At 39.1% G+C, this 27,989-nt stretch overlaps 2 protein-coding genes across 5 annotated transcripts in view; both read left to right on the top strand.

The window, feature by feature from the left end:
- The first annotated feature begins 2,156 nt into the window (after window positions 1–2,156).
- Window positions 2,157–4,412, top strand: H2AZ1 (H2A.Z variant histone 1). Its single transcript, XM_060654566.3, has 5 exons — window positions 2,157–2,310; window positions 2,745–2,822; window positions 3,107–3,220; window positions 3,572–3,701; window positions 3,973–4,412. The coding sequence occupies exons 1-5, from the start codon at window positions 2,308–2,310 to the stop codon at window positions 4,032–4,034; spliced, it is 387 nt and encodes a 128-aa protein (XP_060510549.1). The 5' UTR covers window positions 2,157–2,307; the 3' UTR covers window positions 4,035–4,412.
- Window positions 4,413–5,898: 1,486 nt separating this feature from the next.
- Window positions 5,899–27,989, top strand: part of DNAJB14 (DnaJ heat shock protein family (Hsp40) member B14) — a 44,581-nt gene continuing 22,490 nt past the window's right edge. For 2 of the 4 annotated variants that reach the window (XM_060654561.3, XM_078445857.2), the window contains exons 1-2: window positions 5,899–6,157; window positions 21,853–22,024. In XM_060654561.3, the coding sequence (XP_060510544.1) occupies window positions 6,025–6,157; window positions 21,853–22,024 (305 nt within the window). In that variant the 5' untranslated portion in view covers window positions 5,899–6,024. Of the gene's footprint in view, window positions 6,158–21,852; window positions 22,025–23,995; window positions 24,094–27,989 lie in introns of those variants that run through there. The other 2 variants (XM_060654563.3, XM_060654564.3) reach the window with 2 other exon arrangements.

The following is a 27,989-nucleotide window of genomic DNA, read 5'->3' as shown; positions in this document are numbered from 1 at the left end:
GTGTAGAAGATAATCTCACAGTTATTTTTTAAAATTTATTAGTTTTTAAAAATGTACATCCGAGTTAGTTAACATATAGTGCAATAATGTTTTCAGGAGTAGAATCCAGTGATTCATCTCCTACATATAAGATAAACTCACAGTTATGATTGAGTGCTTACTATGTGACAAACACACATTAGAAGGTACATTGCATACCGTCTCTAATCTTTCAACAACTATGTGAAAGATTTCTTTAAACCGTTTTTTTTTCAAATGTTTATTTTTGAGAGAAAGAGAGAGAGAGAGAGAGAGAATAAGCAGGGAGGGGCGGAGAGAAAGGGGGACAGGGGATCTGAAGCCAGCTCTGGGCTGACAGCAGAGAGCCCGATATAGGGCTCAAACTCACAAACTGTGGGATCATGACCTGAGCCAAAGTCAGATGCTTAACTGGCTGAGCCACCCAGGCGTCCCAATACTATACCCTTCCCATAGAAGAACCAGAAGTTCCAAAGAGCAACTAAGATGACACAGTGAGAAAGAAGAGTAGAATTCATTTCTGCCTATTCCTGAGCTCATTCTATTAAACTCTATATGGTGAGGCAACAGTGAATTCCTTTAGTTGAGCCTCATAACAAAGAGAACACATTCTCTACACTAGAAAATGTACTAATGTTGGTTTGTGAGTTATGTATCAGAAAGGCTCAATGGAGGCTAGGTTAACCATCACATCAGGTTTCATAGCTTTTTATTATCATTATATCAGTGCAGTTGGGGAACTAATTAACTCTTGCTATTGATGACATCATTAACAATTCCTCAGTTCCAAGGGGGAGGAATACCTTAGTATCAAACTTGAGAACCTCTTCTCTAGAATGTATCTCTCAGAAATTAGACAAGTCCTCTAATTTGATAAAATCTTTCAAACTGAAAGCCAATCTAAAGTACGTAAGAATACAGAGTTCACAATTTCTTCACGTCGGAAATACTGTTAAAGTGTAATAACTGTAAATATGAAAGATTTAGATCACTACAAGCATCTGGAGATGTACACAGGTGTTATTAATCTATTAGTTGGAAGACTAGCTGGCATTACGATAGTACTCTGTGTACAGGACTATTTTTTAAGCCCACCATTTGCAATTGATTACATGGACCATCTGTAACTGTCTGTGAATCATGTTAGAAGTTACCCCACTGACATTTATTGAACATTTGTCATGTAGAAAAATGTTTTGTATAGAAAAGTTTACACATAATGGCTTTCAGGTTTCACTAAATCAACTTCAGATTCCAGGCTATAGGTACAACCCATTGATGTGTATTATCCAGAAAAATATGGCTTATGATTCGATTAAAGAATACGGCCTCACTCCAAGCCCTCTGTGCGTAGACCAAAAGGTCTTTTGTTGACACCGAGGTGACTTTGCTCCTCCGTTTGTTCCCCTGGAACTATCTCGTGGGGGGGGGGGGGGGGGGAGCTTCAAAAGTGGTGAGGAAAGAAAACGTGGGAGATACAGCTAAAAATGACGTGGGAGTAGCGGGTCGTGATCGGTCGGAGGCAGGGTATTTGCCCAGGGGGAAGAAACGCGAAAGGTCTGTTGAGCTTCTGGTGCACGGAGGAGTGGGGGCTACTCTAGCTCGACGCGTACGCGCCACCTGTCAGACCAGAGGAGACGCTGGGGATGGAGAGGGGGGTGGGGAAGAGGGTGCCCCGGGCCCCGGAAAGAGGCGGCCGACGGGTCTCGTCCTTCGAAGCGCTCCAATCCGGATGGTAGGGCGGTTAGGAAGGGGGAAAAGAGGGCGAGCTAGACCCGGAGGCCACAACACGTAACCTGCGAGATCAGGTTGGGAGACTGGGGGCGCTACCCCGCGCCCCTCCCCTGAGCCTCTCAGCTCCTCCTCCCAGACACGTGACCACAGCCGGCGGGTCTCCTCGCTCCCGCTGGGTAGCTCGCTCTGTTTCTTCCCTCCCGCCGCCTTGCCCTTCTTCTCCTCGGTTCCCATCCCTCCGCCCTCCCCCCACCTCCTTCCCCATGCCCCAATAGCGACTCGAGCTGCGAAGTGCCCGCCCCTCCGCCCTATTCTTCGTTTGTTCATTGGCTGAGGCCTCAAGGACGCGTCCCGAGGGCGGGTGGCAGCCATTGGTGGGATGAGCAATCCGAGTTCCCGGATGAGGGAACATTCTGCAGTATAAAGGGAGCGGGGAAGGCGGGAGACAGCGCAGTTTGAATCGCGGTGCGACGAAGGAGTAGGCGGTGGGATCTCGCTGGCTATCTGACTAGTCTTTTCTCTGCCTTGCTTGTTTGAGCTTCAGCAGAATTCGGAATGGTAAACTTCGCGGAAGCGCTCGCAGACTCCGCGGGTTTTTGCCGATGGGAGAAAAACCCGTTACACACGGGAGATGGGGGTGAAGTGGCGACGGTTGGGAACGCGCGGAGACAGGATTTGGAAGAGCGGGGGGGAGGTGTTTTGTCGGCGGCGAGCGGAGCAGCCTCCGATCTCGCGGCGGGCGGCGACGGTTGGGTGGCGCGCGCAGCGCCGCTGGGGGCCGGCGGGCGGACGGAGGCGCGCGGCCGTGGCGGGCGCGCAGCGGGGGGCGGGCGGGCGGGGTCGCCCTTGCAGCGCGCGGCTGGCCGGAGACCCCGGCTGGGCACGGGGCCGCGCTCGCGCCTGGGCCGCGCTGCGGTGGGGGAGGGGCACGCCGCCCTGGTAATCCTATATTCCCCGTTCCTTCTTCGCTCGCGGGCGTGTGCGCGCCGCAGGCTGGCGGTAAGGCTGGGAAGGACTCCGGAAAGGCCAAGACAAAGGCGGTTTCCCGCTCGCAGAGAGCCGGCTTGCAGGTCAGTGGTGGTTCGTGCAGTCCGGGAGCCGTGGTGTTTTTCTTTACTCCTCTTTTCTTGTTTATCTTCGGTCTAGACGGGCGTTTCGTCTTTGCGTGGGTGATGCGGTGTCGCGACTTGGTTTGCCGATACGATAAATATCGAAGGGGGGGGCGATCACGTGTGTCGATGCTGGGGCGCGTTGCTGCACCAGCGTCCATACCCCTTGCTTTGGCGCGCGTGTAATATTACCATCTTGGACGCTAACATCTTTGTGCATTTATGTTTGTGTGCTTAAAATTAAGTTCCCGGTGGGCCGTATTCATCGACACCTGAAATCTAGGACGACCAGTCATGGACGTGTGGGCGCGACTGCCGCTGTGTACAGCGCAGCCATCCTGGAGTACCTCACCGCAGAGGTAAATGGGTGTACGCTTTATAATCTGGAAAAGGTTTGGGGGGGTTGGGGGTGGCGACGAGAGGGAAGGAGGAAAGTGATGCAAGAAAAACTCCCAGGCTCTAAACGCGGCAAGAAGCTTCTGAGAACGCTAGAGGGGGCTGGTGTTCATTACGAGATCCTACTGAGCTTGGTTGAGTTTGCTGCTCTTGGAAATAAAATTGCGTGCCCCCTTTTCAAGTGTTGCCATTCAGGTAGGTAGTGGAGGAAGGCGACATTTGGTAGATGTATCTCCGTGAAGATTGGATTCTACCCCTTGGGCATTGGTCTTTAAGGAAAGTTGGAAGGAGATTGATTAGAATCTCCCTTGTAGGTACTTGAATTGGCAGGAAATGCATCAAAAGACTTGAAGGTAAAGCGTATTACTCCTCGTCACTTGCAACTTGCTATTCGTGGAGATGAGGAATTGGATTCTCTCATCAAGGCTACAATTGCTGGTGGTGGTATGTAAATACTAAATTTTACTCCTTTGGAGAAAACATTCTTCAGTTCTTAGTAGTAATTTCTAGTCCAGAAGTACTATTTTCACTGATCTTCACTGTGGTTGCATCATGAAATTTGGTTTATGTATATAACTGAATGAGTTTTTACATACTTGAGCTGTACATGTAAAGACACCTTCCAGGTTAAATGTCAAACTCTTGTTTTTAAGTATGGTGTGGTTTTTAAAATGTGTATATTAAAAAGTGGAATTAATCCCTGTCCCTTTCCTAGGTGTCATTCCACACATCCACAAATCTCTGATTGGGAAGAAAGGACAACAGAAGACTGTTTAAAGGATGCCTGGATTCCTTATTATCTCAGGACTCTAAATACTCTTAACAGCTGTCCAGTGTTGGTGATTCCAGTGGACTGTATCTCTGTGAAAAACACAATTTTGCCTTTTTGTAATTCTATTTGAGCAAGTTGGAAGTTTAATTAGCTTTCCAACCAACCAAATTTCTGCATTCGAGTCTTAACCATATTTAAGTGTTACTGTGGCTTCAAAGAAGCTATTGATTCTGAAGTAGTGGGTTTTGATTGAGTTGACTGTTTTTAAAAAACTGTTTGGATTTTAATTGTGATGCAGAAGTTATAGTAACAAACATTTGGTTTTGTACAGACATTATTTCCACTCCAGTGGATAAGCTCAATAAAGGTCATATCCCAAACTAGTTGTGTTTTAAATTTGCTTGATTGCAATAGGAATTCCTTTTTTTTTTTCTTTTTTTTTTGAGTAGGTATCTCCTACAACAGTAACCTAAGCATATTTCTTTTCTTGAAATTGAACTTGTAGATCAACCAAGTCAGAAGACCCAAGTATAATTTTTTTTTTTAATGTTATGTAATGAGCTATTAAAATTTTTTAAAAAGCCAGAAGCTGGAATGGGCCAAGTTGCTGCTGCTTAGGCTAAGCTTGACCGTCCCAGTTCAGATTGGCTGTGCCTGCTTTATGTGATGTCATTTCCCTGGTGGGCACTTGCTGTGGTAGATATGGGGAAGGAGAGGGCAGGTAAAGGAGGAAGTCCTGCGTTACAGCTACTTCCACAGAGCGAACTTTCAGTTTGGTCTTTGAAACGTGTTTTCTTAGGCTACAGTGTTTTGAAGTCTACTTGAATTAAATTTTCAGTAGTTAACCCTTTGGGAGGCCATGCTATTCCCATTCTTAAGAAGTATTTCTTTGTAAGTCCTGAGTTAGGTGTTTATTTGCATGCAAACAATAGCTTGAGTATTATTTTGGTTGAGTTGAATGGCTCATTTTGATACTTGCTTTGTGAGCAGTCCCTAATTTTTTTTTTTTTTTTCTTATATGGAGGACATTACCAAGCAATAAGTAAGTGGTCCCTTTCCCCCCTTCAAAGAGACCAACGTGACATGGTTCAGCATTTCACCAGGGAATGTCCTGAAAATGGGAGAGGGGAGAAAACCCAACAAGTAGTTTATTTCTCTGATGGTGACACATTAAAAAGGTGGCTCCCGCCTTGTTTGGGTCATAAAGGATGAGGATTTGGGCTTTTCACGAGAAAAATTTTAGAAAAGTACAAACAAAGTGTCCACACCTTGTGGATGTACTGAGAGACAATTTAATGGAATATGGGTCAGAAAAATGGGGTGTAGCTGAAATAAAATAACCCATGGTTAGGACCAAACGAGGCTCTGATGCGCTTCTAAACACCTGTGCCGGAAGCGCTGCATAGGGACTGACAGCGCCAGTACTCACCTGACCGAAACCTCCCAAGGCTTAAGGGGGCCCAGAGGCGAGCCCTTCGATCCCTGGGAATTTTCCTGTAGGGAGCGTCCCCAGACCCCTCCGTCGCCCCGGCCGCCTGGAAGGCGGTTCCTGCCTGCGCTGGCCGCCCTGGGAGGTCAGGGGGCACGGCGCTGCCGAGGCGGGTGGCCGGGTCCCGTACCTCGGCGCAGTCCCCCGGCGGGCAGCGGGGCTGGTATCGCCCGCCTCCCCTCCCAACCCCGAAGTTGGTCGGCTCCGAGCCTGCCGGCGCAGCGCACGGACAGGGGAGTCCGCACCGACGTCCAGGCCCGGGAGCTCGGTCCGGGGGCCCGGAGGGATGCGACTCGCGTTGTAGCGGCCCGCGGGGGGCGGGGAGGCCGCCGTGAGGAGGCGGAGCCGAGAGCCCGCCAGTCCGCCGGGGCCGCCGCCACGGTCCTCTGCTCTCCTCCCAGCTCGCCACCGCACGCCCCCACCCCGGGCCGGCTCGCCTCCATCGCGGCCGCGGCTTCCGTCCTCCGTAGCTGCGCCGCTGGAGGAAACGGAAGAAAGCGCAAGCCATGGAGGGGAACCGGGATGAGGCGGAGAAATGTGTCGAGATCGCCCGGGAGGCCCTGAACGCCGGCAACCGCGAGAAGGCCCAGCGCTTCCTGCAGAAGGCGGAGAAGCTCTACCCACTGCCCTCGGCCCGCGGTGAGGCCCTCGGTGTCCCTTCCCTACCTGCCGGGTCCCCAGGCCGCCGTGTAGCCCGCCCCCGCCCCCACCATCGCCCCTCCGGGAACCGGCGGGGGGGCCCCGGCCTCCCAGATCCCGCCGCAAGGCCCCCGGGGGGAGCATCCCGACACACCCCCGCCCCTGCCCCGACTGTCCCGGGCTGGGCCGGGCCGGGCCTGGGATGGGCTCCCGGAGATTCCCTCTGCACCAGCTTGCCTTCGAGATGCCGGCTCTCAGCTGACTGGCGAGTGTTGCCGGTACCCCGGTCCGTTCTGTAAAGACTAGCTTCATTCTCCTAGGAGATTTGTCCGTCTTACCTGAGTCGGGCGTTATATATGGATGTTTGGTTGTGTGGCCCCCCTGCCACTGCATCCTCACCCCCAGATAAGGCCTAGGCCCCTAATGAGGTGAGGAATGGGGAACTCTAGTGGCTAACGTACAGGTCTCGGTTGCACCACCTCTGGGGTAGAACACTGTTTTCCAAAGCAAACATTTCGAATACCTGAGATGACACTGCTTTTCCCTAGTCGAGAGTTTCTTTAGAAGAGAGGAGCACAAATTTGGCAAGAATGATAGTCAGCAATGTTTTCCTAAATAGTATCTGATTTGGTAACACCATCATTCTCGATAAATGAGGCAAATCACTAAGGAATAGCGTACTGGACTGACTTTAGTTGAATTCGCTCTGTTCATGTCCTGCTCTGCAGGCTTTAAAGTAGTAACAATAGCCAGCATTTATTGAGCACTTAAAAAGTGCCAGGACTTGTGCCTAGTGTTTTATATGAATTGTTTCATTTACTTCTCAATCCTATGTAGAGGTGAAATTCATTTGACCAGGTTTACCCATGTGTAAACAGACTTTTTGATGAATGAATGAATGAATGAATGAATGAATGAAAGTATTTTACCCAAGGTCACAGAGTAATTAGTAGCAAAGTCATAATAGTACTTGAGCTTTCCAGCTGCAAAAATCCTTTAAATACTCTGCTCTATTTTCTTGCCAATAGGATACTGTTTCACTCGAGGCCCAAGGTATTTCCAGGTTAAAAAATTATTGATAAGTTAGAACTCGAGGCTGTTTTATTGTTTTCTCAATTTTTTTACATTGTTGAAGCCTTTGTATTCTTTGCTTTCCTCATTTTCTTTACATTCCTGTTGAATACTGTACCGGGGAGGACAGGAAAAGGAAGTGAAAGAAAAAGGAATTAATATTTTTTTAAGTGTGGTAAAAATATATAATAAAAGTAAGTACTTAACCATTTTTGAATGTACAGTTCAGTAGTATTAACCATTTTCATACTGCTGTGTAACAGATCTCCAGAAGTTTTTCATCTTACAGAACTAAAATTCTGTGCCAATGAAAACAACTCCCCATTTTCTCTGCCTGCTAGCCTGTCACAACACCGTTCTTTATTTTTAAAACTTGACTACTTTAGATACCTTATATAAGTGAAATCATACAGTATTTGTCTTTTTTGACTGCCTTATTTCCCTTAGCATAATGTCCTTTGAATACATGTTGTACCATGTGATGCGATTTCCTTTTTTAAGGCTGTATAATATTTCATTCACACACACACACACACACACACACACACACACACACACACACACACACACATTTTCATTATCCATTCATCCGCCAATAGACATTTAGGGTGTTTTTATATCTTGGTGTTGTGAATAATGCTGTTGTGAACATATGTGGGGAAGTATCTCTCTTCAAGTTTTTCTTGTTTTCATTTCTTTCCGATATATACCCAGAAATGGGATTGCTTGATCATATTGGTAATTCTGTTTTTAAGTTTTTGAAGAATTACTATACTGTTTTCCGTAGCAGTTGCACCATTTTACATTCCCACCAGCAGTGAGCAAGAGTTCCAGTTTTTCTGCATCATCACCAAAATTTATTTTGTTTGTTTTTGATGTTAGCCATCTTAAAAAGTGTGAGGTGATATCTCATTGTGGTTTTGATTTGCATTTCTTTAATGATTAGTGATGTTGAGCATGTTTTTATGTTTGTTGGCTTGTTTATATCATCTTGGAGAAATGTCTATTTAAGTCCTTTGCCCGTTTTTTAATTGGGTTATTTGTTTTGTTGTTGAATTGTAGGAGTTCCTTATATATTCTGGATGTTAACCTCTTATCAGAGGTATGATTCACACACTGTTTTCTCCCATTCTGTAGGAAATCTTATTGTGTCCTTTGATGTACAGAAGTTAAGTTTGATGTAGTCTCGTTTGTCTATTTTTGCTTTTATCGCCTGTGCTTTTGGTGTCGTATCCAAGAAATCATTTTCCAGAGTTAAAATTTTTGCATACCGTATGGATACATGATTTCATTTTAGTCATTATCTAGTCCTAGAGGGACAGTTTTGACATTAAGCAAGTAACCCTTAAGACAATACCTTGGCATTTGAAAGCTCATCTCCTCCACCTACTAGTTTGTAACGTTAATCTTGGGCAAGTAGGATAACCTCGCTAGCCTTTGGCATTTTCATCTGCAAAATGGGACAATAATGTACCAATTTCTTAGGGCTGTTGTGAGGATTAAAAGAGTTAATACACATGGAAAGCATTTGACAGTAACCTCTCAGGTGGTTCAGTATCATTTCTATTTAACAAATGTGAGGCTCTGAGAAGCTTTAAACTTTTAGCCTGTCATTTTTATATAACCAATTTGAGGTTTTTGTTATTTGTTGAATGCTTCATTGAGAAACTTTATTCTTTGACTGTTTGTTGTCATTGTTGTTTTAAGTAAGCTCTCTGCCCAACTTGGGACTTGAGCTCACAAGCCTGAGATCAAGAGTTGCATAATCTACCAACTGAGCCAGCCAGGAGCCCCTATCAGATAAGCAATTTGAATCAGTCTGCTAAAGGATACTGTAAGATCTCAAAGCACAACACAATTTTTGCTCTTAAAAACATGAATATAGAAAAAATTAAGAAAAATAACGGTGAAAATTAGTAGTACAATGCCTTGTAGAGACAGTATGTGATTACCAAGTAAAGTGATAGGTTACGGTTGTGGTGTAGTCTGAAAACCTTAGTTCAGATGCAGACTTTGCCTCTGACAGTTTTGTAACCTGGGACAAGTTACTTAGCATCTCTAAGCCTTGTTTAGTTATATGTGAAATGAAGATTTCATCACAGGGTCAATGTGAGCATTAGCTGAAATAAAGTTATGCACAAATACTTAGCAAAGTGTATGTTACATAAAATGTTCTCAGAAGAGGTTTATTGGAATCATTTAAGAATTTAGGGGAGGGAAAGGTCTAGAACATTTGTGTAAGTCCTGAGAAAATATTTAATGTAGAAAGAAATTGAAGCTGTCAGTTAAAATGAAATTTTAAAGTGTTATCCCTGAATTTCCCTTTGCTCAACTACCGTGAAACTCTTATAACTCAGAGTTTTGACTACAGGTTTCTCTGGATGTGTTTTCATACTAAGATAGATAAAGGAAAACATTGCATTTTGACTTCTGTTATTCTTATACAGTGAATGGGAAAATGTGAGACTAAATTCTAAGTAAATTCCAGAATTTTTATTCTCTTTACATTTTATTTTTGCCAGGTGAGCAGTCTGATTGATAAAACACTTTGAAAAATTGGCAAGAATTTTCCTTGAGGAAAAACTTGATCTTCAAATGGATCTAGGGCATTATTGCTTTCTATGTTTTTCATTGAGGTTATTATTTTATGGATCATTTATTGCAGTGGACTTCTAAGTGAAATGAGTTTTATAAATATCCAAATATTTTCATACTGTGAATTTAATTTATGTTCAAAAGGATTGATATGTAATGACTACTACATAGGAAATGTACATATTCTGGAAAAATAATTTCAGCAGGCAGAAAAGTAAATTACATTTTAGTTTCTTAAGCTGTATATTTGTTGAATTATTGATATATTTGGACTTGCACAGAGGGATACAATCTCACTGTTTTAACGCTTTACATTGCTGTTTACTTAGCATTAACTTTAATGTTTCATACTAATTGGGGGGCAATTTTTAGTATAGATTTGTTTGAGGAGGGTTTTATTTGGAGAAAAGTATTTTGATTGTTTTTAAGAATTTCTTAGTAATTTGAACCAAATGGTGGCCTGCAACTTCAAAAAAGGCCATCCTGTGTCTGCTTTAATGAGTGGATACTCATGTGTGATTTGCAACATCTCTCGGCACTATAACAATTAAAATAGTCCTCTGTTTTTCCCTCATGTGAGAGATATGTGTGTAGATTTTTCCTTTCTTTTGCTACGTTATTTTAAAATTTAAATCTAATAAAAAATTCAAAGTTCTGTTCCTCTTTTGTTACTTAAAATAGTAAAATAAAGCTTTTTAAACTGTCATTACACATCTGGAGTATTAGCCAACCTATTCCTTTTAAGGCAATTCCATTTTCTTTCTATTTCTGACTTAATTAAAATTTAGTGACAAGTACAGATTATACATTCAGAACAATTATTTCAGTAACATTGAATTAAGTGTTATAAAATGATTTCCAAATTTCAGCTAATAGCCAACTGTTTCAGACAGTATAGTTAAGGAAAGAATACTAGGTTTGGTTTTGAACCTTAATTTAATAGTTGTGTGACCTTGCATATGTGACTATCTTTTAGAGCCTGAATTTCTTCATCTATAAAATGGGGATACATTTATCCTAACAAAAAGGATCTTACAGTAGTATCCTTTAGCAGACTGATTCAAATTGCTTATCTTTATCAGCTATAAATTGGGGATACATTTATCCTTATGGAGTCCACACTTCTTTGTAGCTGGGGAGACCATGAAAAATAAGACAAAAAGCCCTTGTCCTCTTAGAGCTTCCATTCTAGAGGAATGAAATATAAAGTATCTGCTGTACTAATAGCAGCTCAATTCCTGTCATTCGCCTTTTCTTTGTGGAAACTTAGTTATCTCATCTGTAATTTTCACAGGATTATTATAAGGATAGTATGTTATTAAGTGCTGTAAGAATGTCATGTATTATTACTATGGCAAAAGTATTTGGATACTGCCTCGGAGTCAACAGTATATTATTTATCTCTTTTCTGTCATTTTTAGTGACCTCGAGTACAAAATAATTGCTTTAAGTTAAGATTACTCTCAATTTATTTTTATTTAAAAAAAATTTTTTTTGATGTTTTATTTTTTATTTTTGAGACAGAGAGAGACAGAGCATGAACGGGGGAGAGTCAGAGAGAGAGGGAGACACAGAATCTGAAGCAGGCTCCAGGCTCTGAGCTGTCAGCACAGAGCCCGACGGGGGGCTCGAACTCACGTACCGCGAGATCGTGACCTGAGCCGAAGTCAGACACTCAACCGACTGAGCCACCCAGGCGCCCCAAGATTATTCTCCATTTAGATTCAATTATTCATTCCATGCTTAGTTAACATGTGGTTCTCCCTGTGTTGCTGCATTCTTTCCTTGTGCTGTGCTGTGTATATAGCTGTCCTTTTCCTAGATTAAAAAGTCCTTTGCCATCAGGAACCATTTTAATCTTTATTTATTCAGTTTTTTACCTCCTCAGTACCTGATAGTGTTTGTTTTGGCATATATAAGCCAGTATTTTCTGGAGTGATAACCTGTTTATTTAACTTTATTTCCTTCAATAAAGATGATTTGCTGAATAAGTAATTAAATAAAAATCTTATAGCTGTAAGGCTTATCATGATAATGTATTCACAAATGAAGCTTTTCAATAATTGGGTAAGTGTGCAAAAATGTATATATAAAAATTGTCACTAGCAAAATTTGGAAAGAGTATAAATGTTCATCAGTGGAAATTGATTAAATCACATTGCTCTCATATACTATGCACCTACTAAAAATGATAATATGCCTCAGTAATTTTCCACCCACTGATCCCTTCACCCTGCTTATTGGCCATAAATCCCCAGCAGTCTTTGCTGAGTTTGGAGTTAAGCCTGATCACTCTCCTATTGCAATAGTCCTGCATAAGACCTTAAAAAAAAAAAAAAAAAAAGTGAACCAATATTTATTGCTATAAAATGAAACACAGGGATGGCTGTCAGTCTGTTAAGCGTCCAACTTGGGCTCAGGTCATGATCTCACAGTTTGTGAGTTCAAGCCCTGCCTCCGGCCCTGTGCTGATAGCTCAGAGCCTGCGGCCTGCTTCAGATTCTGTGTCTCCCTCTCTTTGCCCCTCCCCTCCCCTGCGTTCGCTCGCGCTCTGTCTCAAAAATATGCAGCAAAAAATAAAATGAAAAACATGATGTATTATAAATTAAATAAAGGTAAGCTATAAACGTAGATTATTCTAATTTTGTTTAAATAGGTATAAAAACTCGACAGTTAACTAGAGTAATTAGAATTAAATATATCAGAATGGTTGAGTGATTTTTTTGTGTGTGGGATTTATAAGTGATTTTTACTTTGTTATGTCTTTTTTGATGAGCTGAGAAACATTACTTTTATAATCACAAATAAAAGCTGTTTCTAGTTTGTGAAGAGGAGGGAAAACATCCATTTGTTTTTCAAATTATGTATTTTTATTTTTAGATTTAGCTAATTATGGACACTCTACATAACAGGTGTGCAGTAGAAACTTATGAAACACAAACATATCTTGGTTCTTCAATTTTGGCTTATTTATGTAAACATTTTTAATATTGTTTATTTACTTTTTTACTTGTCTTTAATATGAAGTATACTTAAATTAAATGCAGATTCCATCAGGGGTGCCTGGGTGACTCAGTTGATTAAGCATCCGACTTCAGCTCAGGTCATGATCTCCCAGTTCATGAGTTCAAGCCCTGTGTCAGGCTCTGTGCTGATAGCTTGGAGCCTGGAGCCTCCTTCGGATTCTGTGTCTCCCTCTGTCTGTCCCTCCTCCACTCAAACTCTGTCTCTCTCTCAAAAATAAACATTAAAAAAACTTTTAAAACATGCAGATTCCATCAAAACCCCAAAAGCAAAGCAATAGGTGTGGAAAGTGAAGGCATAAAATGATGTTGTATAGTTTTGAAAACAAAAGTGAATGTAATCTGGTGTATAAGTACTGTATCTGCCCAACTAATTGCACATTATTGCAGATGAAATCTCATGTGATAGCTAAGAAAAATCAGATATGTTCTAAATTCTGACAGTATTTGAACTGAATCATATTACCTTCTCTGGCATTGGTTCCAGAGATTATTAATACAGAAAACCTTACTGATTCCATTTTTAAGATGCCAAAAGTGGATATTGAGACCCAGAGGTAATGGAACTTGTCCAAATTTTCACTCTTTGGAGTCAAAGAATGTTGGGTGTGAGTGCATTTACATGTAGCCATTGTTAAGCAGAGCCCCTATGCATGACATCGTAGAAAAATTTTCAGTATCATAAAACTGTTGAAAATAAAAAACAGTGGTGTGATCCTGCTTTAGCAATACTCAGCATCTATTAACATGGAAGGTGTCCAGAAACACACTGGAAGAGTATTTTTGTGCTAAGAAGGAAAGGGAATGTGCAGATAACGTCTAACTTGCATGCATAGGGACTTTGTGTCCACCTGTAAATACTAAACACATAAAACCATTTTCATATCTGGCTCCACAAGTTTTAAAAAATAATTTCTTCATTTATTAGCTCAACTATTTCTATAAAGAGATATTTCCCCTTACCTCTCTTAGGGTTACACAGTAGTGTAGTTCATACAGGAAAGACCAGATAAGTGCTTGATTGCTTTTATTAGTTTTCAAGAAAAGGAGTTGGTTCCCTTTGTTTTCTCCAAAAGCAGCTAATTGGCACAGTTGACCCTGGAACAACATGGGTTTGAACTGTGTGGACCCATTAATCAAATTTTTTTTCGATAAATATAGGATAGTACTGTAAATGTATTTTCTCTTCCTTAATTTTCTTAGTAATGTTTTTTCTCTGGATTTTTTTTTTTTGTAAGAATAAAGTATATAGTACATACAACATACAACATATATATTACTTAATTATTTATGTTATCAGTGAGACTTCCTTCCAACCAATAGTAGGGTATTAGTAGTTAGGTTTTCAGAGAGTCAAAGTTACACAGGGTTTTTTTTTTTTTTTTTTTTAAGTTTATTTATTTTGAGAAAGAGAGAGAGAGCATGAGTGCAAGTGGGAGAGGGGCAGAGAGAGAGAATCCCAAGCAGGCTCCACGCTGTCAGTGCAGGGCCCAACCTGGGGTTCAAACTCACAAACCCAACCTAAAAATCGTGAGATCATGGCCTGTGCTGAAATCAAGAGTCAGATGCTTAAATGACTGAGCCGCTCAGGCACCCCTATGCAGGTATTTTTAACTGCATGTGGATTGGTGCCCCTAACTGCTGGGTTGTTCAAGGGTCAGCTGTATTTCTTAGGTCTTTGGCCAGTAGGGAGCCCCTTTAGATTAGCTCCTGAGTATAGATTCCCAATAGTCTTTAATAGTTTTTTTGCCGTTTGGTATAACAATGTTTCAGTCTCTTCTTATACTTTTTCTGTAATAGATCTGGAATCAATTATATCTCCAAAAGCCCTTGTTTCTTTTAGTGGAAAATGGTGTTTCAACATTACAATCTGGCACTAAGGATGCTGTAGCTACTAGATTGTTCAGTGTTTCTGGGCCATTTCAGTGTACAGACTAGGAAATAACTTTTTTTTTATTTTTTAATTTAAAAAAAAATTTTTTTTTAACGTTTATTTATTTTTGAGACAGAGAGAGACAGAGCATGAACGGGGGAGGGGCATAGAGAGAGGGAGACACAGAATCTGTAACAGGCTCCAGGCTCTGAGCGGTCAGCACAGAGCCCGACGCGGGGCTCGAACTCACAGACCGCGAGATCATAACTTTTTTTTTAAATTAAAACAGCTTATGAGTTTATGCTGTTACTTGTCATTCAAATTAAGCACTTTGGCATGTTAAACTTCTCTAGATTGTATTTCTTTCTTTATCTCTTTCTTTCTTTCTTTCTTTCTTTCTTTCTTTCTTTCTCTTTCTTTCTCTTTCTTTCTCTTTCTTCCTCCCTCCTTCCCCCTTCTTCCTTCCTTCCTTCCTTCCTTCCTTCCTTGTATTTCTATCTCTTTTCTTCCACAATGGTAATACTTGTTTTCAACGCCATGGCAAATGATAGAATGTGTCATGATTATTTTTTTGCTTTTGGCTACATCATATATATAATAGTTTCAGAATAGCATTACCAACACTACTCCACTAATACAATTATTGAAGACAAGTAAATTGTTTTGCATATACTCTCCCCATTTTAAGTTGTTTTTTTTTTAATTTTGAAATAATTAAAAATTTCTAGAAAAGTCACAAGAGTATTATAGACTTCCCTTGTGTATTTCACTCAGGCTTCCTATTTGATAAAACTTACTACGTTTGCTTTATCTTGCCCTTCCTTTGTTCTTCCCAGCTATCTCCCCCCTCCCCACGCATATAGGCACAATTTGTTCTGACTATATTTTTTCCTGAACCAATTAAAAGTAAGTTGTGGACATGATGTCCTGTTACTCCTCAGTAATTCAATGTATATTTTCTAAGGCAAGGACACTCTTACCACTGAATATAACCACTGAATAACCATCAAATTAATGACTGAGCTACCCAAATGCCCCTGGTTAATGCTAATTTTGATCGCTTGTTTGAGTTCGTGATTGTCAGGTCTCTCTATTTGAAACTTCTCTTTCTTTTCCCCTTTGTAATTAATAAATATTTTATAGGAAAATACTTTGAAACTGTGTAAATGTCCTGTCCCCCAGCAAACTCTCACCAACTCCTTTTAGCATCCATTGATGAGTGTTTCCTTAGTGTCTTATGGTTGGCAAATGGTAGTTTTCTAATTCTGTCATTCTTTCTGTAATTTATTAGTTGACATCAATTTTACTTATTAGTTTGGATTCATGGTTTCTTATTTAATCCATTACTATCATTTTTAATTTCGGCAGAAGGAACCCCTTCAAGCTGACTCCTGTGTCTTTTTGACATGTCTTCGTCATTCTTTGAGCTTCCTTACTCTCTGGCACAAAAAAATTTTCAGGCTCACTTTTTATTTTATTGCCCTGGGAATCAGCTATTTCTCCAAGGAGCTCTAATTATTTTTAGTGGACAATGGTACTTGGAAACTAAGATATACACACTAGATAGGCTCCTTGCTACAAAGGTGTCATTGCTTTTAGATCCTCTCAGTAGACAGAGGTAGGAAATACATGTTTGTATGAATATATGTACGTGTATGTAAATCTCTGTGTTATATGTGTTTGTATGTGGGCATATGCACATTTATAGTAATTTAATCTTTATTAATTTTGATATTTGTTTAAGACTCCCAAGCCTGCCTTTGCAGTCCACCAGAGTTCATTTTAGCCTTCTCCATTTCTATACTTGTAATTCCATTCTCTGACAGTGAGAAATGTGACTCCTGTTATCTTCAGTATACTTATTTGTTCATTTTCCCCTATATTTAATGAGTTGCCTCCTTAACCCCTTTGGGGCAGGCCCTATCAATCTCAGCCATGTTTTTGGCTATACCTGCTTCTTGATTCCAATAAACTTCCTTTGTCCCGGCTTCAGCTGCCAAATGGTAGAGAAGGGAAGGGAAGAGAAGACCAATAATTTGTTTTTTCAGGTAAGAAAGCTGTTCAGTTGATTTTACTAGAATGTATTTGGGTGTTGGTTATTTTGGGTCACATATTCTTGAATATGTGATTTGCCCTTTCAGTCAGTTAAGCATCCAACTCTGGATGCTGGCTCAGGTCATAATATCACAGTTCGTGGGACTGAGCCCTGCGTTGGGCTCTGCTGCTGACAGCACAGAGCCTGCTTAGGATCCTCTCTCCTCCCCTCTCTCTCCCCCGCTTACGCTTGCTCTCTGTCTCTCAAAATAAATAAATAAACATTAAAAAATAAAGTAAGATAAGCTCTTACAGGCATAGAAACTCCAGTCACTGCAAACTCTCAAAACTAATCAGTGAAAAATCTCGTCCAGAACAAAGCCATACTGAGAACCTGATGGGAACAGGACCCAACTGAAGAGAGCAGGGGCAATAGAAGAAATTAGTAATTCCAGATAAAGAGGGGAAAGAGAAAGGAGTGAAGAGATCTTATATAGCAAGGAGCCGTATTTTCAAACATTACCCAAAAACTGGAGAAGGATCTCTGTGTATTTAGAAAAGCTAACTACCCTAACATAAAAATGACTTTAAAAAATGAGTATAAAAAAATGATAGAACTGAAACTTGATACAAAGTTATTGTGAGAAAAAAAAAGCAAATAGGAATAAAATAAATCTCTAAAGACAAAGAAAATACACCACAAAGACTTGCCAACAAAACAGGTAAATGCTATACACCAGTACTTCAAAACAAGCTGAAAAGACTAAAAAGTTACAAACAATATGAAAGTACACCATAAATTAGAATTAGAACCGCCAAAATTATTCATTCAGAGCTTAGATGATAAAACTCAGGAAAGAATAAGAATGAAAAGAAAAAAAATCAATTCAAAAAAGAAGACTAGAAGAAAAATTAATAAACTACAGTTAATGTTGTGTAAGCAAAAGAGAGTATTAAAAGGAGGAAAAATTTTAAATTAAAAAAATTAGAAAAAATGGCAAATACTGAAAACAGTTAAAGGACATCCAACAAACATATAATAGGAGTCCTGAAAAAAAAGAAAAATAAAGCAAGGGAATAAAGCCAATAAAACAATAATTAGAGAAAACATTTCTGATAAAAAAATCTAAAACCATAAATGAAAGGCACCCCATATGCCTGTAGGAGTTTAGTGTTGATCCTGTCACTCATATGCTACTGTAGTGAGCAAAACTCATTCTTTTTTACACACTTTCCTCAGTTTTGTCTTATGTGTTGTAATATAGAAAGTCCCTGTAAGTTATTTTGGAGTTCTTTTGTTCTGTGGACTAGCAAATGTCCCGTTAACACCAATGGCAACACCCACACAGATCTTGTAGCTGTTGGTGGTTCGTCCCTCCCTTCTGGTATTTGGGGATTTTGTGTATGAGGTTTTGATTTTGCTATCTAATTGCTCAGACTTTATGAGGGAATTGGCAGAGATTTAAAAGTTTTAGCTGCTGTTACATCCTTCTTCCCAGAATTCTCACAAAATTTTTCCCATTTAAAAGTTGTGAACCCCTAATCTCCAGACCATGCTGGCTTCTGCACTCAGTGTTAACATTATGATGCATTAAATACAAACTAAACTATAGTTAACAATTAACTATATAACATGTGTTACACTTGTCTTGTTAGTAACTAATAGGTTGGTGTCTAAGAACTTTTTTGTATTGTCTAAAGCTAGATATTATAAAAACTGAATTTCTTATGTATTTACTCTTGAATGCATTAACTAGGGAAAAGATACATTGAAAGAAGTACTCATATATACAAAATATGAATGGGGCGCCTGGGTGGCTTAGTTGGTTAAGTGTCTGACTTCAGCTCAGGTCATGATCTCCCAGTTTGTGAGTTCGAGCCCCATGTTGGTCTCTGTGCTCGTAGCTCAGAGCCTGGAGCCCGTTTCGGATTCTGTGTCTCCTCTCTCTCTGCCCATCACCCCACTCACTCTATTCCTTCTTAAAAAAATAAATCTATCTATCTATCTAGATAGATAGATAGATAGATATGTGTGTGTGTGTGTGTGTGTGTGTGTGTGTGTGTATGAATAAAATAAAACAACTATATGTTTGCAACCTGCCAACACTGATGGAATCTTTAAAAAAAAAAAAAAAAAAAAAAAAAAAATATATATATATATATATATATATATATATATAAATAAAACCGCTTTATTGAGATACAATTCATTCATTTAAAGTATACCATTCCAGGGCTCCTGGGTGACTCAGTTAAGTGTCTGACTCTTGGTTTCAGCTCAGGTCATGATCTCATGGTTCATGGGTTCGAGCCCTGTGTCAGGGTCTGCTCTGACAGTGCGGAGCCTGCTTGGAATTCTCTCTCTCCCTCTGTCTCTGTCTCTCCCATGCTCTCTTTCTCTTTCTCTCCTCTCAAAAGAAATAAATTTTAAAAACGTGTTATTAAAAAAAATAAGGTGTACCATTCAGTGGGTTTTAGTACATTCATAATTATGCAGCCGTTACAGCAAACAATTTTAAAACATTTTTTTTCACCATGAAAAGAAACCCTGTACTCATTAGTAGTCAGTCCTCATTTCTTTTTTTTTTTAATTTTTTTTTAACATTTATTCATTTTTGAGAGTGAGAGAGACAGAGCATGAGTGGGGGAGGGGCAGAGAGGGAGGGAGACACAGAATCTGAAGCAGGCTCCAGGCTCTGAGCTGTCAGCACGGAGCCTGACGCAGGACTTGAACTCACAGACTATGAGATCATCACCTGAGCTGAAGTTGTACACTTAACCAACTGAGCCACCCAGGCACCCCAGTCAGTCCTCATTTCTCCCTGATTCCACCCTTTTCTCCCCACTAGCCCTTGGCAATGACTAATCTACTTTCTATCTCTATACATTTGCCTATTCTATACATTTCATATAAATAAAATCATACAATATTTGTGACTGGCTTCTTTCACTTTCGTCTATGTTGTAGCATATATCAGTACTTCATTTCTTTTTATTGCTGAATAATATTCCATCATATGGATGTATCGCATTTTATTTATCCATTCATCAATTAATGAACATTTGGATTATTTCCAATATTTTTCTATTATGAACAATGCTGTTATGAACATTTGTGAGCTAGTTTTTGTGTAGATGTGTGTTTTTATTTCTCTTGGGTATACGTCTTTTGTATAATGTATGATTTTGCATGATTTCATAAATAGGTTCTCCCTTTCTGTGGATTATCTTTTTACTTTATTGATAATATTATTTGAAGGGATAGAGTTCTTAATTTTGATGAAGTCTATTTTCTCTTGTTTTCCTTTTGTCCCATGTACTTTTATCTAAAAATGTTTTGCCTGAATCAAGGTCATAAAGACATACTTCTATATTTTCTTCTGACAGTTCTATAGTTTTAGCCCTTACATTTAGGTATGTGATCTATTTTAAGCTAATTTTTGTATATGGTGTGACAAAGGGATCCAAATTCATTTTTTTTGCATGTGGACATTCAGTTGTCCCAACTCCATTTGTTAACCCACATGTTCTGATAAGTAGTACGTTCATTTTTTTTCAATTCTATTTTTTCATTTCTATTATGATTCTTTGATACATGAGTTGTCTCAATTTTTTTTCTAACCCATTTGTGATTTTGCTACTTAAATTTTTAAATTGATTTCTTACTTAAATGCATTGTGCTCATTCGATTGTGGAACATATGACTAATTCTTAAAAATTCAAAGAGAAGTCATACAGAGAAAGACAGATACCGTATGTTTTCATTCTTATGTGGATCCTGAGAAACTTAACAGAAGACCATGGGGGAGGGGAAGGGGAAAAAAAGGAGGGAAGGAAGCAAACCATAAGAGACTCTTAAAAACTGAGAATAAACTGAGGGTTGATGGGGGGAGGGGAAAGTGGGTGATGGGCATTGAGGAGGGCACCTGTTGGGATGAGCACTGGGTGTTGTATGGAAACCAATTTGACAGTAAATTTCATATTAAAAAAATTCAAAGACAGTAACATGGTCTAAGTATATAATGTAGTCAATTTTTATTCTTTGTGTGCCTGTATAGAATGAATATTCACCAATTGTTGGAGATAATGTTATGTCTCCTAGCTCAAGCTTGACAAAGTAGATGTTTATATCATTTGTATCCTTGGTGATTTTTTTCATCTACCCTATGTCAGTTAATAACTGACATTGAATTGTGTTAAATTGTGTTAAACAGAAATATACTAAAATCTTTTATCATCAGGGTGGATTTCTGTTTCTTTCTTTTATTTTTTTCCCATGTTTATTTAGTTTTAACTTATCGAAAGTTTCAAGCATACACAAAAGGAAAGAGAATAGTATAATCAATTCCTATTGCCCTCTCATCTTTTATATGGCCAGTGTGTTTTCTCTGCCCTCTTATGTTCCTCCAGTACTTTAAAGCAAATCCTAGACATAACTTTTTATTGTTTTATAGACTCAATGTTTAGATTTTTTTCATACATTTACCACAGTATTTGCATGCCATTCCCTTTCACATTTTCACCTATCTTGAAGCATTTTCCTTCTTCCCAAAACGTATACATTACAGTATCCTCTAGTGAAATCTTAGTGGTAAGTTTTATTAGTTTTTGTTTCTTTGAAAATGGTTGTAATCTTGCACATTTTCTAGAAAGTAAGTGCAGAATTCAAGTTTGACAGTTATTCACCCAGAACATTTTGAAGATACTATTCCCATGTCTTTCAGCGGCCATTATTGTTGTTGAGAAATAAAGAGGAAGTCTAATTTCTGTTTCTTTGTAGATAATTTCATTGGCTGCTTTAAAGACTATCTCTTTTTCTTTGGTATTCTGTAGTTTCACCATGATGTGACAAATGAAAGTATGTCATAAGGAATTAAGTGATAGTAATTTTGAGTTTTTAGGTTTAATTTAGTAATATTCTGCTTCTAAGTGATGATTAGTGGTATGTAAACAAGTACATAAAGGAATTAAAAAAGGAGCCTTACGGTAAATTCTTTCGGAGTACATGATTCTTAATTTGTCAGGTTTATAACTTTCTTCTCAAGATCATATGTATGTACATGATGTTACATGGCATAGTGTGCTTTATCTTTCCACAGCACTATTGGAAATAATTATGAAAAATGGAAGCACGGCTGGAAATAGCCCTCACTGCCGAAAACCATCAGGTTGTGGTGACCAAAACAAGCCTAATTGCACGAAGGACAGCATATCTGGTAGTGGTGAAAGTGGAAAAGGCTACACCAAAGATCAAGTAGATGGAGTTCTCAGGTAGGGATAAACATGAATTATATCTCAACTATAATTGATACTAATGTAACTTTTAAATGTTGTAACACCTAAAAAAGTGTGTGAACTAGTATTCAGTGGAGGAACAAACATGGAGGAATTGAACTCTGGGTGTCTTATATTTTATGTTATTTTGTCACATCAGTCTGTAAAGTACCGACTTTATGGAAGGTTCCATCTTTTAAAGTAACTATAAGACACAAAGTTGCTTCCAGGTATTTTTCTCTTGAGGAATATTATTTTTATTTTTTGACACAGCATAGTATTTAGATAACTGTATTGAAAGAGGATGAAGAATTGTTTTGTCTTATGTATGCATGAAAGCAGGGAATTTCATGAGAGGAAAATTGAGGACAATAGCAACAGCATTTTCAGTTTCCTACTTATATTAATGTAGAATAGTTTTTTTTTCTATTTATATTCTTTCTTTAAGGGCATCTTTATACATAGGCAAACATCATAATGTCCTCTCCTTTTTTAAAAATTTTTAAAATTTTCTTTAATTTAATTTAATTTTTTAATTTAATTTTTTTTAATTTACATCCAAATTAGCATATAGTGCAGCAATGATTTCAGGAGTAGATTCCTTAATGCCCCTTACCCATTTAGTCCATCCCCCCTCCCACACCCCCTCCAGTAACCCTCTGTTTGTTCTCCATATTTAAGAGTCTCTTATGTTTTGTCCCCCTCTCTGTTTTTTTTTTTTAATTTTTTTTTTTTTCAACGTGTTTTATTTATTTTTGGGACAGAGAGAGACAGAGCATGAACGGGGGAGGGGCAGAGAGAGAGGGAGACACAGAATCAGAAACAGGCTCCAGGCTCTGAGCCATCAGCCCAGAGCCTGACGCGGGGCTCAAACTCACGGACCGCGAGATCGTGACCTGGCTGAAGTCGGACGCTTAACCGACTGCGCCACCCAGGCGCCCCCCCCTCTCTGTTTTTATATTATATTTGTCTTCCTTCCCTTATGCTCATCTGTTTTGTCTCTTAGTCCTGATATGAGCGAAGTCATATAATATTTGTCTTTCTCTGACTAATTTCACTTAGCATAATACCGTCTAGTTCCATCCACGATAGTTGCAAATGGCAAGATTTCATTCTTTTTGATTGCTGAGTAATACTCCATTGTATATATATACCACATCTTCTTTATCCATTCATTCATCGATTGACATTTGGGCTCTTTCCATACTTTGGCTATTGTTGACAGTGCTGCTTGTAAACATTGGGGTGCATGTGCCCCTTCAAAACAGCACACCTGTATCCCTTGGATAAATGCCTAGTAGTGCAACTTCTGGGTCGCAGGATAGTTCTATTTTTAGTTTTTTGAGGAACCTCCATACTATTTTCCAGAGGGGCTGCACCAGCTTGCATTCCCATGTCCTCTCCTTTTAATATTTTTCTTACTCTAATTATTCTGCCTCAGTATTTTTAGTTTTACCTCCTGATACTCTTCTATTTACAGAGAAGAATCAGAGTTGGAAAATTGTGAACTGGGTTTTGGGGCTCTGGCTTAACTGATTTTATAATTAGGAAAAGATTTTCTGGGAATAAAATGAACCTTTCAGTGTGAAACACTAGAGAAAATAATGTTTTGTTTTCTGCTACAGCTTAGGGATGCCATATTAATATTGTACTGATCTCACTCTCTAGGGAAAGTAAAGTGTAAGAATGAAGGACTCTAAATCGTGATTAATCAGATAATTCACATAGAGAACGAATTATAGTACAGTGAACTAGCTAAGTGAGGAGTAGGTAAAACAACTTAGATTGTCTTTCTCTTTACCTGTTTTTAATCTGTTTTTTTTCTAATCTTATTTCCTGTTTTTCTCACCTTTTTTTCTCCATTGCTTTTTGTTTCATTCTTTTTTTTCTTACCGTAATTTAGAATTGAAGTCTTTAAAATAAAATATCAATGTATTTATATTTTTCTTTTTTCCCCTCTATATTTAGATGCTAAAGCTTGATTGTAACATTTTATCTGAGTGTGACCACAGATGTTGGTGTTTGGTGGGAAAAAAAAAGAAAAGAAAAAAGACTCCCTAATCATGGTAAAGCCATTATGAACATGAATGGTAGTGAAGCACTTTTGGGGTATAAGTAATGTTGCTAACTACTTTTATAACTAGTATTGTGTCAGAGGTGGCTGCATAAGTGAGATTAAGTGGATGAATAAATGAGAGACTTCCTTTTGAATTTCTTCAAGAAGAACCTTTAAACAGTGTGCTGGAATGCATTCCGGGAAACCATATCTGTTTGAAAACCAATTGTATTTTCTTGTAGAATTTACTTTTTATTGGGAGGGTATGTTCTTAATGAAAGACCTAAATGAAGTTAATTGTATTATATGTGATTTCTATTTAGAATCATTTTTGTGATTTCTTTTAAAAGACTATAGAACCACTTACACATTTTGAAATATCACCAAAAGAGAGTTGAAAGTTTGGGAGCATAGGAATCCCCTAATCTAGCACTATTTTTTAAGAATCTTTTTTCTTCATTACCTCTGCTGTCAGTTGGAAAGGCAAAGAGGAGTAGTTGAAGTCATAGTAGAAATAAGGAAGGAAGAACAGTGCTTTGTTTTGCTGTCTCTTTGAGTATTTAGGCATGGGGACATTTTGAGAATGGAGGAATGAAAGATGATAGTGGGTACAGATTCACATTGCTTTGGGCCAGCATTGGAAAGATGCAAACACAATGTTGAGGAAGTTTCTGTCTGTTGGCTTCTATATTCTCTGTGAAATTGGAGACGAGGTTATCCTCTGGGAGTTAGAAGAAAAGAGAGGAGATTGAAAGCTTGAGGAGAGTGGTACAAGGATGGAAAATTTACAGAGAAGAAAGGCAAAGGGAACAGAAGGGTCTCTGGTTAGCGTTGAGGCCCAGCCAAGTTTGAGACCATGAATTCTTATTGGGTATAAGTATTAGCTTAGTAGTATAGCTGTATTAGGGATTGTTTGTCTGGTCAATAATTTTATTATCCCTTTTTTTATTAAATGCAGTTTTTTTTTTTCCTTTGAGGACTAAATATGATTGGAACATTCTTTAGTAGAATCCCTAAGTTATTCAGAATACTTCAGTTGGTACCTTACATGAGTTGCTTAGCTGAATTATGTAACACTTATTCATTACAGTAGCCCTTGTAAGTGTTGCTTTAGTAAGGTAACAAATCACCAGCAAACACTTACGTGCTGTATGTTTTTGTTTTTTGTTTTACCTATACACAGGGGATTTTTTTCTGAAGAAAGCCATGTTATCTTGTGGTAGCACGATTATGCAAACAAGTTGCTCAGTGACAGTTTGGCTCAATGGGAGAAGCCATGCAATAATACTGCAGCCATTGCATAAGTACGAGCTAGCTTACAGTAAGACTGAATAAAAAGTATATCACTTTGTAAAGCTAATATTCTGTGTCGCTAAACCCTGTTTGTTGTCTTTGAGTTGAAATCTATTGAAAAATTATTGAGAAGAAGTGTCATGGATCTAATGCGAAGAGGTTTTGAATTTCTCACTGAAGAAAAGCCCATCTTTTATTTTAAAACTTTACCAGATCAGTGTGAAAGCATTAACTAACTGGGTCATCTTTCTATTTATCAATTAGGAACGCTTGTGTTACAATTATTAAGTCATTTGAATTGTGGGGATTTGATTAGGATTTGATTTAAGCTCTAGCTCTGTAGATGAAAAGAAATCATTTTGCTAAACTTATAAAATAAATAGTCCTTTGTCTCAGGGACGAACAGCTATTTCCCCAAACACCAGTTAAATTTGGAGTCTATTCAAATGATCAGCTATAACGTGAAAAAAATAATTGAAAGAGGACCGTCCTGCCCTACGCACTACGCTTTCATGCACGTAAAGGAAGATGTAAAGGCTGCACCAGACTGACTTCTCAGTTGTTGAGCTTGCAGTCAGATCTTTCTGGACTGGTTGTTCATATCTCCTTCCAGAGGAGGTAATAGATTACCTCTTCGTAATTTATTTTCTTGTTTATTTCTTTCTTTTTAAAAAAATTCTTTGGTGAAGATAGAGAAGAAGGCTTGAAACTTTAAGCAAGGAGTGAACTATATATATATATATATATATATATATATATATATATATATATATATGAAGTATGACAAATGCATTGAGTTGGTGAAGGCACAATGATCAAAAATATAAATTGAAATAAATATATGAATGGTAATTCATTCATGTGTGAAATATTAAGTAAATGAGTGTATTTGGAGCCTTACTTGAAATAATGGAGTAGTCTGCAGCCTGTCTACTGGTGATGTCAACTTTATACCTCTCTGCTGGCTTCTCAGAAAATTTCTCTTGTAAACATGTGATGAAAAACTCAGTGCAAGGAGGATACAGTAGAACTAGCTACACTTAAGAATTAGTGAAATAAGGGGTACCTGGGTGGCTCAGTCAGTTAAGCATCTGACTTCAGCTCAGGTCATGCTCTCACGGTTTGTGAGTTCAAGTCCCACGTCGGGTTCTGTACTGACAGCTCAGAGCCTGGAGCCCTGCTTTGGATTCTGTGTCTCCCTCTGTCTCTGCTCCTCCCCCGCTTGTGCTCTGTGTCTCTCTCTCTCAAAAATAAATAAACATTAAAAAAAAAGAATTAGTGAAATAATTGTTTTTCTACCTCTTTTTGTGACAATTCTTAGCTTTAGACACATCTGCAGAAGATTGTGAATTCCAGCCTAATTTCCCTACCCTATCCAGCAGTCCTCTCTTGGGCTGCCTTTTTCTATTGCCTAGCCTTTTATGCTCAGGAAATCTCAACAAAACAATTTTGGAGGGTTAGTCTGGCATATAATCTATCATCTTGTGCATGCAAACCAAGTAATAATGACTTTAAGATTGTTTAGTGTTTTATCACTGCCTTTTGTTTTCTGCATTCACATAGTGTCTATCATATTCTTGGCTCTATTCCTTGTCCCACGGTCTGTTCTCCTCTATTCCAAATTAACTTTTTTTTTTAATGTTTTATTTATTATTGACAGAGAGAGACAGAGCATGAGTGGGGGAGGGGCAGAGAGAGAGGGAGACACAGAATCAGAAGCAGGCTCCAGGCTCTGAGCTGTCAGCCCAGAGCCCGACGCAGGGCTCGAACTCGTGAACCACGAGATCGTGACCTGAGCTGAAGTCGGACGCTTCACCAACTGAGCCACCCAGGCGCCCCCCAAATTAACTTTTGATGCCAACTACATTATAGCACTTACCACCTTTGACCGTTAGATCCTAAACGTTTCTGCCTTCAAATTGGGCCATTCATCCATCCGTCCATCTATTATACATCCATTCACCACATATGGTGAACAAGACATAATCTTTGCCTTCAGGAGGTCTGTAGTCTAGAAGAGGGCTCGGACCAGGTAGGTGCAGTACACTGTGGTAATTGCCGCGGTAGGGCTCAAGTCCAGAGGGTTTTGGGGAAGATACAGCAGGAGCACCAAACTGAGTCTTGAGGAATTGGAGTTCTTGAGAAAATGAAAAGCCAAGCTGAGGTCTGAAGCAGTTGTGGAAACTAACTAAGCAAGAAGCAGAGAAGGCACGTTCTGGGCACCAAAACCAACATTTGAAAATACCTGGGAGAGAAAAGTCTGTTTAAACACTGATAGGAAAAGCGGATAGAAAGGAAGAGGTGGGTTACTCTGGTGTATGAAGGGTTCCTTTTCCTTACCATGGTTCTGAGGGCAGAATTTTCAAGTCAGACAGACTAAGGTTTGAGTCCTTACTTGTGAGGCCTTTCCTCATCATCCTATTTAAAATAGCTGCCTTCTTGTCCATTCTCTAGTCCCCTTTGCCACTTTATTTTTCTCTATTTATCACCATACGATGTACTTTATATTTTACTTGTTTATTTGTTCATTGTTCATCCCTCTCCCAATTGTAAATTTAATGTGAATCGTGATTCTTTTGACTATTTTATTCACCACTATAGCATCTGAAATAG

This window comes from Panthera onca, chromosome B1 (assembly GCF_046562875.1).
Source record: "Panthera onca isolate mPanOnc1 chromosome B1, mPanOnc1 haplotype 2, whole genome shotgun sequence".
NCBI classification, from domain to species: Eukaryota; Metazoa; Chordata; class Mammalia; order Carnivora; family Felidae; genus Panthera; species Panthera onca.
The sequence above is the reverse complement of the archived record's forward strand: the minus strand, read 5'-3'. Positions and strand labels throughout refer to the sequence as shown.

What these genes read in the sequence shown, in the direction of transcription:
- H2AZ1 (XM_060654566.3), top strand. An exon ending in TGGAGTACCTCACCGCAGAG is followed by an intron (nt 3,221 to 3,571) that starts GTAAATGGGTGT and finishes TCTCCCTTGTAG; the next exon opens with GTACTTGAATTGGCAGGAAA. An exon ending in GGCTACAATTGCTGGTGGTG is followed by an intron (nt 3,702 to 3,972) that starts GTATGTAAATAC and finishes TCCCTTTCCTAG; the next exon opens with GTGTCATTCCACACATCCAC.